Source organism: Sinocyclocheilus anshuiensis, unplaced genomic scaffold (assembly GCF_001515605.1).
Source record: "Sinocyclocheilus anshuiensis isolate Anshui unplaced genomic scaffold, SAMN03320099.WGS_v1.1 scaffold130, whole genome shotgun sequence".
Taxonomy (NCBI): Eukaryota; Metazoa; Chordata; class Actinopteri; order Cypriniformes; family Cyprinidae; genus Sinocyclocheilus; species Sinocyclocheilus anshuiensis.
This window is the reverse complement of record NW_015544207.1, coordinates 3533576-3550271: the sequence shown is the minus strand read 5'-3', so window position 1 is coordinate 3550271 and position 16696 is coordinate 3533576. Positions and strand designations below refer to the sequence as shown.

General features: G+C 37.4%; 1 protein-coding gene across 1 annotated transcript in view; it reads right to left on the bottom strand.

Annotated features, from left to right (window-relative positions):
• LOC107696948 (histone deacetylase 7-like) overlaps positions 1-16696 on the bottom strand; it is a 99905-nt gene that overhangs the window by 62320 nt on the left and 20889 nt on the right. The window contains exon 2 of the mRNA XM_016497520.1: positions 13007-13078. Within this exon, the coding sequence (XP_016353006.1) occupies positions 13007-13078 (72 nt within the window). The remainder of the gene's footprint in view (positions 1-13006; positions 13079-16696) is intronic.

Here is a 16696-nt window from a genome sequence, read left to right as displayed (position 1 = left end):
ATATGAAGCGTCATGCAGGGAATTCTGGGAGTGTCAATTTACGGTTTTTCACTGTAAATTATACAATTACTTTTCTTTTTCACTTCCGAAAACCGTATTTTTAACAGTATTTTACTGTACAATTACATTAAATGTAATTACATTTATTCACCGAATATAGTATGGAAACTTACTGTTAACCAGTTAACAGGTTTATACTGTAGCATTTTTACAGTCTTTTACTGTTAAAATCACAATAATTTTTTACAGTGTAACTGTGGCAGTAACAAACCTCCATACTCTAGGGGGCAATAGTTTCCTTTAACCTTAAAATGAAAAGCCGTTTCAAAGACATTACAAGTTATTGCAATTTTGATTCAAAGATTACAAAAATGCAAGACAAGTACACGATGCATTCTCAGAGTTGTAACAAGAGATACATAACGTAAAATCAAAAATAACAATACTATTTTTTTCTTTAATGCAGTTTACTTGGTCTTACTAGAAACAATTTTTTCATTGCACATTTTTTTAATAATAAAAAAAAAAGATTGTCTTTATCATTTTTAATTCAAATTTGATAAATTACGATGCCTTTGAAACGTCTTTTCTTTTTGGTGGACATCACCATGCCCTTTTATTTTTCATACATTTTCATTTACACTTGTTGAATATCCTGTTTCACTTAGAAATTATTTTTTTGCCTTTGTGAAATGTTTTGTATACAGACCACAAAACGATCCCCATTCACATGGATCCGCAAAAATGACTAAAATGCTGTATTACTCATGCCAGGTCAGTAGTTGGCGATGTCACTTTGTAAAGAAACACTACACACCTGCTCATATACATTGAACTCATAATACGCATGTGCACAACGTCACCATTTTCACAAATTTGTGTTTTTTAAGTTAACACAAATACAATAATGGCATTGTTTTCAAAAACTTGCACTTTGAACACCCATTTTCAAAAGTTTGTGTTTTTAAGTCCTCAAAACACTGTAAATGAAATGCCAAAACGCATAAAAAGTTTTCCTGTTTTGGTTTAAAATGGTGTTGTGTAAACACCCCCTTAAATGTTACAGACAGTTAAAGGAAACTGTATCGCCTCCTAGAGTATGGAGGTTTGTTACTGCCACAGTCACCCTTGCAATGCATCAATCATTCAAGTTTACGTAATTACATAAGAGTATTTTTTGTGACCTACGTAAGTGTGTTTAATGCATTACAACATAATTGGAATGTAGTTCTGCTTTGGGTATGGTCATAGTGTAAATCATTTTTGAGAGATACAGACATAGAGGAGGTTACGTCTACCCACAATTTACCGCACACTCAAAATGGCGCCACTCAACAGTGTAATTCGGTGTTTGAACTCCAACAACTCTCAAGCGGACACAAAAATGTACATAATGACACCTCTCCATGCAGATTTGCCTTAGCCCTTCACTCCCTCTTGCACTTCCTCCGCCATCCGTTCCCTTTTCCATGGATTATTTTTATTTAACAGCGGTTCTGGGAAAGCATTCGCCAGGAACACATCTCATACATATGCAGCCTCACAAACTTCTGTCTGAGCCTCCAACAATGCAGGAGGACATTAACTTTCCCTGTAACCTCAAATACACACACACACAAACCGACTCGCACTGGCTCAATGAGCTCTTTTTGTCCTGTGCGCTCTAACAAATGAGCACCTTTGTGTCCGAACACTCAGGGGGTCAAACACAACGTTCTGATCCTCACAGACCTTGCTTGAACTTGCTTCTAAAAACAGCAGGCCGGTGTGGGCTGCTCTGGGAAAACAGGATTAGTTCATTCCCAGCGACTCCAGAGCGCTGGCTTGAGCCAACAGGGTTTAAATTGTATATAACCAATAGTGCTTGACTACTCATTTTTACCAAGTGATCAAGAGTTGTTGACTAGTTACCTGACATGGCATGTAGCATAAGTGGTCTGACGGCCAGCTGGAGAACATTCTGTGTCCCAGTTTCACTTTTATTTTCAGATTCTCGTGTTACCTACAACTGGTTGACAAAGCATTTAATAGTGCTATAGCTAACTGACTAGTTGGTGCAACCCTTTACTAACCAAGAAACTGAATTTTCATCTAGTTGTCGCCATATTGCGCAATTGAAGTCACATGTTGCTCAGCTAGTCAACAAAGGCTCAAACCTCAAACTAACTGATTAGTTAACTAGTCAGTGCAACTATTTGCTAACTGAAAAAAACCCTGACATTTCTTCCAAATGCTGTCATATAGAACAAATGCAAGTGGAGTCAAGTGATCCACAGCTAGTCGACACTGGCCCAACATATCTAATTGTGGTAAAACGAATCAATTACTTAACTAGTAGGTGCAAATATTTACGAACCATAAAAAAAGATTTTTTCTTCCTGCTGTCGCCGTACAGAACAAGCACAAATAAAGCGATGTGGTGCATGACTAGTCAAAACAGGTCTAAAACATCAAATAGTGGTAAAACAAATGAATCAGTTAAGTAGTTAAGGCAACCCAACCCATACTAACTAGGAAACTCAATTTTATTCCAGCTATAGCATTATAGACCAAGCTCAGCTTAAATCACATGGTTCACAACTAGTCAGGCTCAAAACCTCAAATAGAGCTGATAGATTAGTTAACTACAAATCAAGAAATAGAATTTTTAGAACTGCTGTTGCCATACAGCAAGCACAATGAAGTTACATGATCCACAGCTAGTTGACACAGGCCCAAATCATCTAACCAGAGGCAGAAGTAACAAATTAGTTAACTACTCAGCATAACACAAATAGCTGAATTGAATTGTAACCAGAAATTTGAATCTTCCTCCAACTGTTGCAGTATAGAACAAGCAAAACTTAAATCATATGGTCCACAACTAGTCAACACAGGCTCAAAACATCAAATAGTCATAGAACTAAAACTGATTAGTTAACTAATCAGTGCAACAATTAACTAACCAAAAAACCTGACATTTCTTCCAGCTGCTGCCATACAGATCAAATGCAGCTGGAGTCAAATGAATTACAGCTAGTTAACACAGGCCCAAAACGTCATGTGGTGCATGACTAGTCAATACAGGTCTTAGGGTGCTTTCACACCTGGCCTGTTGTTTTGGAACCTGGCGCATTTTCCCCCTTAGCTCGGTTCGTTTGGGTATATGTGAACACGGCAATCGCGCTCGGATCCGCGACAAAACAATCGGTCCGAGATCGCTTGAACGAGGTGGTCTCGGCTCGATTGAAAACGAACTCTTCGTTCGGTTGTAGTGAGAAAGCAATCCGATCCAACGTACCAACGAACCAGGCTATATCACAATGTATAATGGGTAATTGCATAAGTTTCGTGAAAAGCGTCAGCTTTGTTGTTTTGCTAATACCTCAAAATGAATGAGTGAATGTCTGTGGGTGAGCACGTCTTTGCCATTCAAAAATCAAAGTGCACTTTTTTTATTTTATAATGCCGTCTTATTGCTCTTTTTTGTAGTAGCTGCATTTTAAAAATGTTTTCCCAATCAATCCTGGACTCCTGCTCAAAGTGATAAATTAATATAACGACAGCTACAAAAAAAAAACAACAATAAGCCAGCGAAGCTGTTGTCGTTCCATCCTGACGGATGACAGCTGTGACAGCTAAGTGGAATCCCGGAAAATAAACCGTGGAATTTTGACCAATGAGAGAACAGTTTACTCGCGCGTGACTTGTATTAACAAATTTGGTCTGTTTAGAAACTTTGCCGTGTGAAAGTGAACTGCACCAAGAATAAAAAGCAACATTGTAATAATTTTAATCCCTGTTTCGGAACAAAGCAATCGATCTACAGGTGTGAAAGCACCCTTAAACATCAAATAGTGGTACCAGTTTATTAGTCAGCCCTACTAACCAGGAAACTCAATTTTCCTCTAGCTGTCACAATAGAGAACAAACAAAAGTTGCGCCACACTATCCACAACTAGTCAACACTGGCTCAAAACATAACTAGCCATGTGATCCATGACTAATCAACACAGATTCAAATTACGGGACTAATGTACTAGTTTGTAAAACCTCTACAAATGGAATTAAGCAGATGGAATTATCTACATCTACAAATCTACAAATGGAATTAAGCCGAAATTAACACCAGCAAATGGGCAACATATATGATAGCCTTCAAATCTTTAGATGATTGTAGATGATCATGGTGATGGTCGATAGATCTTCCACAGAAAGGGTTACCGCATATAGAAGAACTGAAAAATCACACTCAAAATCAAAGATGTTTCAGAAGGCAGCACTGTCACATCCTGGATGAATCACAAAGGGCTCAGATTTGTGAAAGCAAACGGAACCTTCCTCACCGATGCATCACATCGCTTCACTGTCAGCACCGCTAGCAACAGATGGATTCTGACACAGCTTTTGTCTGGAGTGATATGTGTACATCATGTTAAGAGTTAACTTGTGCCCTGAAGCTGTTAGTGTCATTTTTTTCCCCCTCGTCTGAGCAGTGATGACAGCCGCAGCGGTGAAGGAGGCTGGTGTCAGCTGACCCCGCTTTCAGCCAGTAACAGGAAATGTGATCTTTACAGCAGCTCCCTGAAAAACAATCTCGCTATTGTCAGCTTGACTCTCCTGTCCCTCTGCCCCTCACAGGGTGGGGGATGCAAAAAATACCTCACAATGAACATCTTCCCATCATTCTTGTCAGCTAACGCATAACCAAGTCCAGTTATGTTGCCCCGCAGGTAAATCAGTTCCAATGAACTGGCAAAAAAATCCCACTGGTACACTGCATTATGCAGTTGTTACCTTAAGGAGCAGTGTTGGTTAAGTTACTCTAAAAAAGTAAATAATTACTAACTACTAATTACATCTTCAACAGTATAATTAGATTACTGTACTAATTACTCTCTATAAAAAAGTATTGGATTATTTATTACTAATTCTAAATCTCAATCAGTTGAACAATACAAGGATAAACATGAAACCACTCTTAATTATTTCATATAAATAATAATAAAATCTGCATAAATAATTCTTGAACTGACCAAAATATTAACAGTTACATTAAAAACATACATTTTAACATTAGATGTTACATTTTAATGTTAAATCCACTATCATTTATATAGAATTGTTCTAGTCTATACACTATTTAATGAAATTACATCGGAAGTAACTGTAATTACATTACAGAAAAAGTTTAGGAGCAATCCCTTACTTTACTTTTTCAAGGAAAATATAATTAAATTACAGTAATTGATTACTTAGTGATGCATTAAACCCAACACTGTTAAGGAGTTAGTTCTATCTACAACAAAGTAAGGTTGGTTTAGTCATTTTAAACAATATTTTTGGCATGGGACAGAAACCAAACAGATCCAACTTTTAGTCCTGAGAACCAGCAGTTACAATCCAAAAAACGTAAATATCCAACACATATGACACTGGTTTAGTGATAATTGATTAATTAACTGCTAACCAAAAATCAAAGTGTCCTCCTGTTGCAATATAACAAGTGCAATTTAAGTCACATGATCCACATCTAGTTGACACAGGCCCAAAACATCTAACTAGTTGTAGAACTAACCAATTAGTTAACTAGTAAACACAACCCCTACCAACCAGGAAACCAAATCGTCCATCACCTGCCACAATATAGAACAAGCACAACTTAAATCACATGGTCCTCAACTAGTCAGCACAGGCTAAAACATCTAACAATGGTAGCGTTAACCAATTAGTTAACTAGCAACTATTTAATAACCAAAAACCTGAAAATTATACCAGCTGCCAAGCCTGCCATCATATAGAACAAACATAACTTGAGTCAAGTGAATTACAGCTAGTCAATACAAGCCCAAAACCTCTAACAAGTGGCGGAACTAACCAATTAGTTAACTAGTCTGTGCATCCCCTGCAAACCAGGAAATTGAATCTTCCTCCAACTGCCACAATACAGAAGCACAACTAAAATCACATGGTCCACAACTACTCAACAAAGGCTAAAAACATCAAATAGTCACAGAACTAATTGATTAGTTAACTGATCGGTGCAACAACTTACTATCCAAACAACTGATGTTTCTTCCAGCTGCCATGTAACCTAACCTCAAGAGTGATGTCGTATTAAACAATATTTTTGACATGGGACATGAAAACTAGAAGTTGAAATACAGTAACCTTAAATAACCTACATATTTGACATTGGTTTAGTGCTAATCAATTAGTTAACTACTAACCAAGAATTAGAATATTCCTTCTGCTGTCTCCACATAACAAGCACAATTTAAGTCACATGATCCACAGCCAGTTGACTCAGGCACAAAACATCTAACCAGTGGTAGAGCTAACCAATTAGTTAACTAGTCGATGCATCCCCTACTAACCAGGAAACTGATATTTCTTCCAGCTACTGCTACTGTGTAACCTAACATAGTTGGGGTTAATTTAGTCATGTGAAACAATACTTATGTCATGGGAAAGAAACCAAAGAGATGCAACTTTGGATCCAGAAAACCAGCAGTTAAAATTGAATAAAGTTAAATAACCAACTCATATGACACTGGTTTAGTGCTTTACACACCCACCATAAGTTACACAGCATGATTATTAGATGACAGCCAGAACATTTCTAAAGCATTAAGAGGCACTAAAGCGTCAGGGAGAGTTGTATGTACATGTCAAAACCACCGATGACTTTAGAGGAATTCACTCTGAGGTAGTTTACACAAACTGTGGTTTAGTTACTTCGTTTCCCCCTTAGCTCGGTTCGTTTGGGCATATGTGAACACGGCAATCGCGCCCGGATCCGCGCCAAAACAGTCGGTCCGAGATCGTCTGAACGAGGTGGTCTCGGCTCGATTGAAAACGAACTCTGGAGCGGTTCGGTTGTAGTGAGAAAGCAATCCGATCCAACGTACCAACGAACCAGGCTATATCACAATGTATAATGGGTAATTGCATAAGTTTCGTGAAAAGCGTCAGCTTTGTTGTTTTGCTAATACCTCAAAATGAATGAGTGAATGTCTGTGGGTGAGCACGTCTTTGCCATTCAAAAATCAAAGTGCACTTTTTTTATTTTATAATGCCGTCTTATTGCTCTTTTTTGTAGTAGCTGCATTTTAAAAATGTTTTCCCAATCAATCCTGGACTCCTGCTCAAAGTGATAAATTAATATAACGACAGCTACAAAAAAAAAACAACAATAAGCCAGCGAAGCTGTTGTCGTTCCATCCTGACGGATGACAGCTGTGACAGCTAAGTGGAATCCCGGAAAATAAACCGTGGAATTTTGACCAATGAGAGAACAGTTTACTCGCGCGTGACTTGTATTAACAAATTTGGTCTGTTTAGAAACTTTGCCGTGTGAAAGTGAACTGCACCAAGAATAAAAAGCAACATTGTAATAATTTGAATCCCTGTTTCGGAACAAAGCAATCGATCTACAGGTGTGAAAGCACCCTTAAACATCAAATAGTGGTACCAGTTTATTAGTCAGCCCTACTAACCAGGAAACTCAATTTTCCTCTAGCTGTCACAATAGAGAACAAACAAAAGTTGCGCCACACTATCCACAACTAGTCAACACTGGCTCAAAACATAACTAGCCATGTGATCCATGACTAATCAACACAGATTCAAATTACGGGACTAATGTACTAGTTTGTAAAACCTCTACAAATGGAATTAAGCAGATGGAATTATCTACATCTACAAATCTACAAATGGAATTAAGCCGAAATTAACACCAGCAAATGGGCAACATATATGATAGCCTTCAAATCTTTAGATGATTGTAGATGATCATGGTGATGGTCGATAGATCTTCCACAGAAAGGGTTACCGCATATAGAAGAACTGAAAAATCACACTCAAAATCAAAGATGTTTCAGAAGGCAGCACTGTCACATCCTGGATGAATCACAAAGGGCTCAGATTTGTGAAAGCAAACGGAACCTTCCTCACCGATGCATCACATCGCTTCACTGTCAGCACCGCTAGCAACAGATGGATTCTGACACAGCTTTTGTCTGGAGTGATATGTGTACATCATGTTAAGAGTTAACTTGTGCCCTGAAGCTGTTAGTGTCATTTTTTTCCCCCTCGTCTGAGCAGTGATGACAGCCGCAGCGGTGAAGGAGGCTGGTGTCAGCTGACCCCGCTTTCAGCCAGTAACAGGAAATGTGATCTTTACAGCAGCTCCCTGAAAAACAATCTCGCTATTGTCAGCTTGACTCTCCTGTCCCTCTGCCCCTCACAGGGTGGGGGATGCAAAAAATACCTCACAATGAACATCTTCCCATCATTCTTGTCAGCTAACGCATAACCAAGTCCAGTTATGTTGCCCCGCAGGTAAATCAGTTCCAATGAACTGGCAAAAAAATCCCACTGGTACACTGCATTATGCAGTTGTTACCTTAAGGAGCAGTGTTGGTTAAGTTACTCTAAAAAAGTAAATAATTACTAACTACTAATTACATCTTCAACAGTATAATTAGATTACTGTACTAATTACTCTCTATAAAAAAGTATTGGATTATTTATTACTAATTCTAAATCTCAATCAGTTGAACAATACAAGGATAAACATGAAACCACTCTTAATTATTTCATATAAATAATAATAAAATCTGCATAAATAATTCTTGAACTGACCAAAATATTAACAGTTACATTAAAAACATACATTTTAACATTAGATGTTACATTTTAATGTTAAATCCACTATCATTTATATAGAATTGTTCTAGTCTATACACTATTTAATGAAATTACATCGGAAGTAACTGTAATTACATTACAGAAAAAGTTTAGGAGCAATCCCTTACTTTACTTTTTCAAGGAAAATATAATTAAATTACAGTAATTGATTACTTAGTGATGCATTAAACCCAACACTGTTAAGGAGTTAGTTCTATCTACAACAAAGTAAGGTTGGTTTAGTCATTTTAAACAATATTTTTGGCATGGGACAGAAACCAAACAGATCCAACTTTTAGTCCTGAGAACCAGCAGTTACAATCCAAAAAACGTAAATATCCAACACATATGACACTGGTTTAGTGATAATTGATTAATTAACTGCTAACCAAAAATCAAAGTGTCCTCCTGTTGCAATATAACAAGTGCAATTTAAGTCACATGATCCACATCTAGTTGACACAGGCCCAAAACATCTAACTAGTTGTAGAACTAACCAATTAGTTAACTAGTAAACACAACCCCTACCAACCAGGAAACCAAATCGTCCATCACCTGCCACAATATAGAACAAGCACAACTTAAATCACATGGTCCTCAACTAGTCAGCACAGGCTAAAACATCTAACAATGGTAGCGTTAACCAATTAGTTAACTAGCAACTATTTAATAACCAAAAACCTGAAAATTATACCAGCTGCCAAGCCTGCCATCATATAGAACAAACATAACTTGAGTCAAGTGAATTACAGCTAGTCAATACAAGCCCAAAACCTCTAACAAGTGGCGGAACTAACCAATTAGTTAACTAGTCTGTGCATCCCCTGCAAACCAGGAAATTGAATCTTCCTCCAACTGCCACAATACAGAAGCACAACTAAAATCACATGGTCCACAACTACTCAACAAAGGCTAAAAACATCAAATAGTCACAGAACTAATTGATTAGTTAACTGATCGGTGCAACAACTTACTATCCAAACAACTGATGTTTCTTCCAGCTGCCATGTAACCTAACCTCAAGAGTGATGTCGTATTAAACAATATTTTTGACATGGGACATGAAAACTAGAAGTTGAAATACAGTAACCTTAAATAACCTACATATTTGACATTGGTTTAGTGCTAATCAATTAGTTAACTACTAACCAAGAATTAGAATATTCCTTCTGCTGTCTCCACATAACAAGCACAATTTAAGTCACATGATCCACAGCCAGTTGACTCAGGCACAAAACATCTAACCAGTGGTAGAGCTAACCAATTAGTTAACTAGTCGATGCATCCCCTACTAACCAGGAAACTGATATTTCTTCCAGCTACTGCTACTGTGTAACCTAACATAGTTGGGGTTAATTTAGTCATGTGAAACAATACTTATGTCATGGGAAAGAAACCAAAGAGATGCAACTTTGGATCCAGAAAACCAGCAGTTAAAATTGAATAAAGTTAAATAACCAACTCATATGACACTGGTTTAGTGCTTTACACACCCACCATAAGTTACACAGCATGATTATTAGATGACAGCCAGAACATTTCTAAAGCATTAAGAGGCACTAAAGCGTCAGGGAGAGTTGTATGTACATGTCAAAACCACCGATGACTTTAGAGGAATTCACTCTGAGGTAGTTTACACAAACTGTGGTTTAGTTACTAAATGCAATATGATTAGGCCTGCTAGTTCCATCACATTGCCCAATATCATCTATTCTAAACTATGACGAAACTGTATCGGGTCTCACGCACTACATAAATTGTGAGAAGGACAAAAGGCCGGCACTTCTACAACAGACCATTCAGCGGGCTTCACGAGCGGTCCGTGGGGCCCGGTTACAGCCGAACAAAAGAGCGGGAGCGGATCACATCCCTCTCACAGGCTCGGCTGAAACGTTATCCCCGCGCCGCTGGCCATGACCTCACCGTGTTGTTTTTCCCGTGGCGCACACAACTTGAGCCGGGCGCAAGCTACAGGACTCTGCTGCTTCAAGCAATATCTAATGCCAAGCAATGTCAAGTACAAATCTGTTTCTGTTTGTTTACACTACCATCCACTGAGTCAAGACTATAGTAATAGGTTTGAAATGGTGACTGAAATTGTGTCAGTAGCTTTAGATAAAACAACATAATGGTAAATCTGTTCTGTGAATGTAATCAAAATATCGAATTATTGATTAGTTGGTAAAATCAGTCAGTTAGGTTAAAAGTAATTTGCGTAATTAATTAATCATTACATCTCATGTTCTGTTGAGATTGACTTTACTGTCTTTATGGGGTCCCATCAACCCTGCTAACATACAGATTAAAATAAGAGGCTAATAGCAATGTAAACTTTTACATTCAACTTTCTGTTTATAATCAGAAAATGTTATGAAAAGTCATGAATATCTGACTATTATCTTAATGTTAAGTATGAACTGCCTATCAAAACTTTGGGATCAGTAAGGTTTTAAATGTTTTTAAAGTGTCTTATGCTCAAATTTAAATTTAATGCTGAATAAAAGTATTATTATTATTATTACTACATATTTTGAACATAAGTGTATTAATAATTATTATTATTTATATTTGCATTAAATGCATTAAATTAACTTTTTAAAAAATAAAAATCCATTAAGTACATTCAAATGTTTGGGATCAGTAAGTAAAGGCAGTAAGAAACTACTAAATTATCAAGACTTTAATATGGTTACAAAAACCTTTCTGTTTCAAATAAATGTATTCTTTTGTTGTTCTTTTGAACTTTCTATCCATCAAAGAATCCTGGAAAAAAAAAAAAACATACAGTCACAGTTTCCACAAAAATATGAAGCAGCAGCACAACTGTTTTCAACATTGATAATAAACAGAAATGTTTCTTGAGCAGCACATCAGCATATTAGACTGATTTCTGAAGGATCATGTAACACTGAAGACTGGAGTAATGATGCTGAAAAAATTTAATTCAACTTTGATGTCAAAGGAATAAATTAAATTCTACAATACATTCACATAGAAAGCAGTTATTTTATATTGTAATAATATTTCACAATAAATACAAATACTGTATTTAATGATCAAATAAATGCAGCCTTGGTGATCATGAGAGACATTAAAACATCTTTCAAACAATTGTGTACAATGGCTCCAAAAAAAAGTTCTTCTGATGATTGACACAAACTCTATGCACACTTTGTGGTTGTCAAATATGAACCATACGCTAGTTAATGTAATTCTCACCTGTGTGAACGGACGTCATACATCCACCTTGTTTTGTTAGAATTTTAAAAGAAAAAATGTTCTGAGAAAACCTGCAGCATTTCCTTGCAGGTGCCACATGCTTTGCCATTCAGTTATTTAATGCAATTACATTCAGACATTTTAAGCGCTCCTTAATACTTTTTTGGACCCTTATAATTAAGGCCGCATCACATAGGCCTATAATTTCATGAATGCTCCTGAAGTAAATAGTTCCAGTGTAGTGCCGAAATTTGCACCCTGCCAGATAATGCACCCCCTAGTATTGGTAGGTTAAAGGGATAATTCACCCAAAAATTAAAATTTTATGTTTATCTGCTTACCCCCAATGCATCCGAGATGTAGGTGACTTTGTTTCTTCAGTAGAACACAAACGGAGATTTTTAACTCCAGCCGTTGTAGCCTATCAGTCGTATAATGCATGGCAATGGTAACAAAATCTTTGAGAGTTAAAAAAAACATGCACAGACAAATCCAAATTAAACCCTGCGGCTCGTGACGACACATTGATGTCCTAAGACACGAAACGATCGGTTTGTGCCAGAAACCGAACAGTATTTATATCATATTTGACCTCTAATACACCACTATGTCCAACTGTCTTTGAGCGCGCGCACGGCATCCGATGCGTGAGGTGTGTACGCACTCTGGCGTAGCTTACGCAAGCGCCGGAAGTGATCTCTCGCGCGTATACGTCACTCATTGGTTACTCAGTGCACAAACATTGTAGGTACGATGGCTAATCAAAATGGTACTTACTTGCGCTTATCTGGATTGTTCAAACCGACTTATTCGCAAACTCATTCGGGAGTGGTGACTTTCCACATATTCCCAGCAGATAAACATAAAATTTTCATTTTTGGGTGAACTATCCCTTTAAGGAAAAGGTGTGGGGGAGGGGTTAGGATTAGGGGTGGGGTTGGGATTAGGCAATCAAGGTAGCGACTTCAACGAGGGGGTGCATAATCTGGCAGGGGTGCAGAATTCGGCACAACACCGGGAAGTACGGCCCTTTTATTCACTCATGTAAAGGCAAAGGATGTCATCATCTCAAATCACACAGGTAGCCTAAAGCTCCTCTGAAATGAAGGTAACATACCTGCTGTCACTCCCCAGCAGTGAGTGTCTCTCTGATCTGACTCGACGATCAGTCCCAATGCACAACTTCCATCTGCGGAACGAGAAGAAGTGGAGATGTTTGAGAGAGCCTTCATTTCCTGCCACTCACACCCTTACAAACAAGCATGTATGGCATAGTTTCTGTCAGTTACAGTGTTGCCAACTAATTTAACATTCAGTGTTGCCAACTAATTTTCAGAGAAAGTTGCTAAAGGAAGGTCGATTTGTTGCTAAAAGTTGCTAAATGATGTTGTGATGTCACTGCGTAATCACGACGCAAAATTGTCACATCATCAAATCTCAGCATGTTTTTATATATGTTAATTTAGATTTGTTTGTAAAACAATATGCACGATATAATATTAAAATATAAATAACTGTATTTTTAAATACATCGAATTATTGAAAACGTACACATTTTTTAATGATTTCAATTTAAGTTTTTTTAGTAGCTAGTAAACTAGTAATTCTACACATTCTCAACAATTATGCTTTAAGCAGTGTATTAGTAGTTAGTTAGTATGCTACACTCTAAGAAAAGTCTGTAAAAATAAGGCACAATCTACTATGTTAATATGAAATAATTTTCTGTAATGTTTTTTTTACCTGCATTTTAAATTACGCATTGTGTTTTCGGGTTACAGAGTTACAATGGATGATGGAAATGTCCTGAAAGATTTTCCATTTTTCTTAGTGTACTAACTGATCAACAATCGCAGGTGCAAGCTACTAACAAAGTGTATCATAAATGAACAAATATTCAATTATCAAATTATTCAATTATTATTATTAAATTGAACAATTGCAAATATCAGCTAACTCAATTCTCGTGATGTGTGTACTGCTAGGCATCTGTGGTTTCCTCTTTTTGTGTCATTTGGATGGAAAATGTGTGCCTTTTTATTGTCTGAGTCCTTATTAAAAGTTGCCAAATACATTTTTTAAATTGCTAAATTTGTTGTTAGGTGCTTTTGGAAGAAAAAGTTGCTAGGGTAGTCTGAAAAGTTGCTAAATTTAGCAACAAAATTGGCAACACTTGTCAGTTATACATTGCAAACACACAATAGTTAGCTTACTACACAACAACAACAACAACAACGGCAGGGCTTTAGTATGTGAACCGCCGTCATCAAAAACCGATATAAAGTTAATTAATTCAAAAATAATAAAATGAAAGATTCTGAAAGCTCCTTAAATGAAAGATTAGCGGTAATAGTAAGTACAGTAACCCAACTATGGTATTTTGGAAGAGATTATGGTAACCATGGTAACATTTTGTAATGTCTAAAGTCTGATACGAACCGTAGTAGCCTCAAACAGTGCACTGTTTACGTTACCTAGATACTTTTGGCCATCACTAAACGCCTAAAAATGCTGTCTAGGTAGGCAAGTCAAACTGTTTTAAGTCAAACTGCACACAAACTGAAAGCTTTTTAGTTAAAGACGCATTTCAAGACTCGAGTCCAGTATAGAGAACTAAGTTTCTCACCAGCTATTTTAGACAGACGACTTTAATTGTTTGTTTCTTGGTCTGTTTGGGTTTCATTTCCACTTTGTTTCTAAACTTATTCTTTACATGCATCGGTTTCACCAACACAGTGCACGCATTCTGTGTAATTATTCAATGTAAAGACGGATAGGTTTTAAAGCCATGCTTGACAACATAAATATGTAAATAATTCATTAATAACAATACTCAAAGAATGCGCAAAAAGAGACTTATCAAAATAAGCGACAGCATAATCATGCAAAGCTTTCAAAAGGCATAGCTACTGAAAAAGCCAGGCAAACTGACTTCCTTATAAAGCCTAAAGCAGCAGGACACAGTTTATAATATGAAAGACAGCCTGTAGTCACCTTATGTTAAAGATAAAAGCATGCAACAGGTCGTTATTCCCTTGTGTGAAACTCCTTCTTCTTCTTTTTGCAGTCTTTACGCTTTGTTTTTAATGTCCAAATGCTTCCTCTGTTAAAGCTTGCCTTAATCCTTAAATTAGTAGTCTGACATCCATTAAAACGACCAGCAGCGATGGTCGGCAGTGGTGCGAGAGGGAGAAAGTGAGTTATTACAAGTATCTTGGTAAGCCCCGCCCCTGAGGCGGACGAAAATAGAAATGTGGGAGGAGTTCTCCAAAAATAGCGTGTGACGTCCCACGCCTGCATTCTCGCATTGTTTCCTTCTCTGTTGTTTCATTGGCTGAGGCTGCAGCCACATCCACACTGCACTCTAGTGTACTCCAAAGTTCTGTAACTACTCACCATCTAAACCACGCCATGTTTCAGTAGCAGGTGCTGGAGTCCATAGAAATGAACGACATAATATCAATAATTCTTGTCTAGATTTGTCTTGAACTGTTTATCTATTGCTTAATAACCAAAAAATATATGTATATGCTTTTCTTTTTATGAAATGTTTCGCTAGAAAAAGTGTGTTTTTCTTCATCTAAAATAAATGATAGCCTACTTGGTTTGATATGTTGTTGTGTAAAGCGCACTTAATTCATGCAATTTGCGGATAAATGACAAAGTATTTTTGCAACAATCTGATTACATTTTTTACACGTTCACTAAAATTGTTTGAACTCAAGTTTAATTTTGAGTCTCTGTTCATCTTTGTTCATCAGTTTTATCTTTCAATAGCAAGGAAACCTTTTGATTTCCTCCAAAGATAACATGTATTACAAAACAAACATGCATGATGCAAGACCGTGTAAATGTACATTATGTGCATATGCACATGTACTTTCAGTGCATGTCAGTCAGGCTTTTTTTCTTTTCTTTCTGTCTTTCTCAGTAAAACAGAACCGGTCAGCATTCACGCGCCGCACACGTGCTTTGAAACCACTACATGACCCGTTTCTCAGAAACCAGGACACACAGTGAGTGTCTCCAGTGGGTTTCTGATTTCCTCAGTGAGGCCCGATCGCTCAGTTCTCATCACCGGCTTACACTGGCTGTGTCTCAAAACCTACCCACGTGCACCTAGACTGCTGTTCTGGCCATCATACACCCATGCAGCATTTTTACTGCTACGAAAAACATTTTTATACTTCAGTTTGGTATAAAGAAGCAACAAACACAGCACTTTTCCTTTCATACGTGTACGTGTAGTCAAACATGTCGCTTTTGACAGTGAAGCGGGTTCCAGCACATAAAACCTCAATGCTCTTTAAATACTTAAATCATTTCTAGGGCAGAGGAACCAAACAAAGACCCTTGAACACACACACACACACACACACACACACATACTGCACATATATAATGAAACTAAAGCAGTGTTGTGCTGCACCTAAATGCTCCTCCAACCGGGGGATCCCAACAGTCTTACCAGAAACCCTCATCCGTGTGTGTGTGTGTGTGTGTGTGTGTGTGTGTGTGTGTTATAATTACACAGTCCTTCAGTCTGAATCATATCCGGCTGAAAATAACAAGACCACGATCTGACAGTGAAGCAGCACAGCAGGGGAACAGGCGATACACACACACACACACACACACACACACACACATGTGCATCAAAGTAAACTCTCCTACACTGCCAGCAAAGCATTGATTTTCAGCATGTTTAGCCTTTTAATGTCTATTATATTCTATTGAATGCAGATATTTATATAAACATAGTGCATCCAGTGGGGCTCGAAAGTCTTTGTTTGTTTAAAGCATAAAA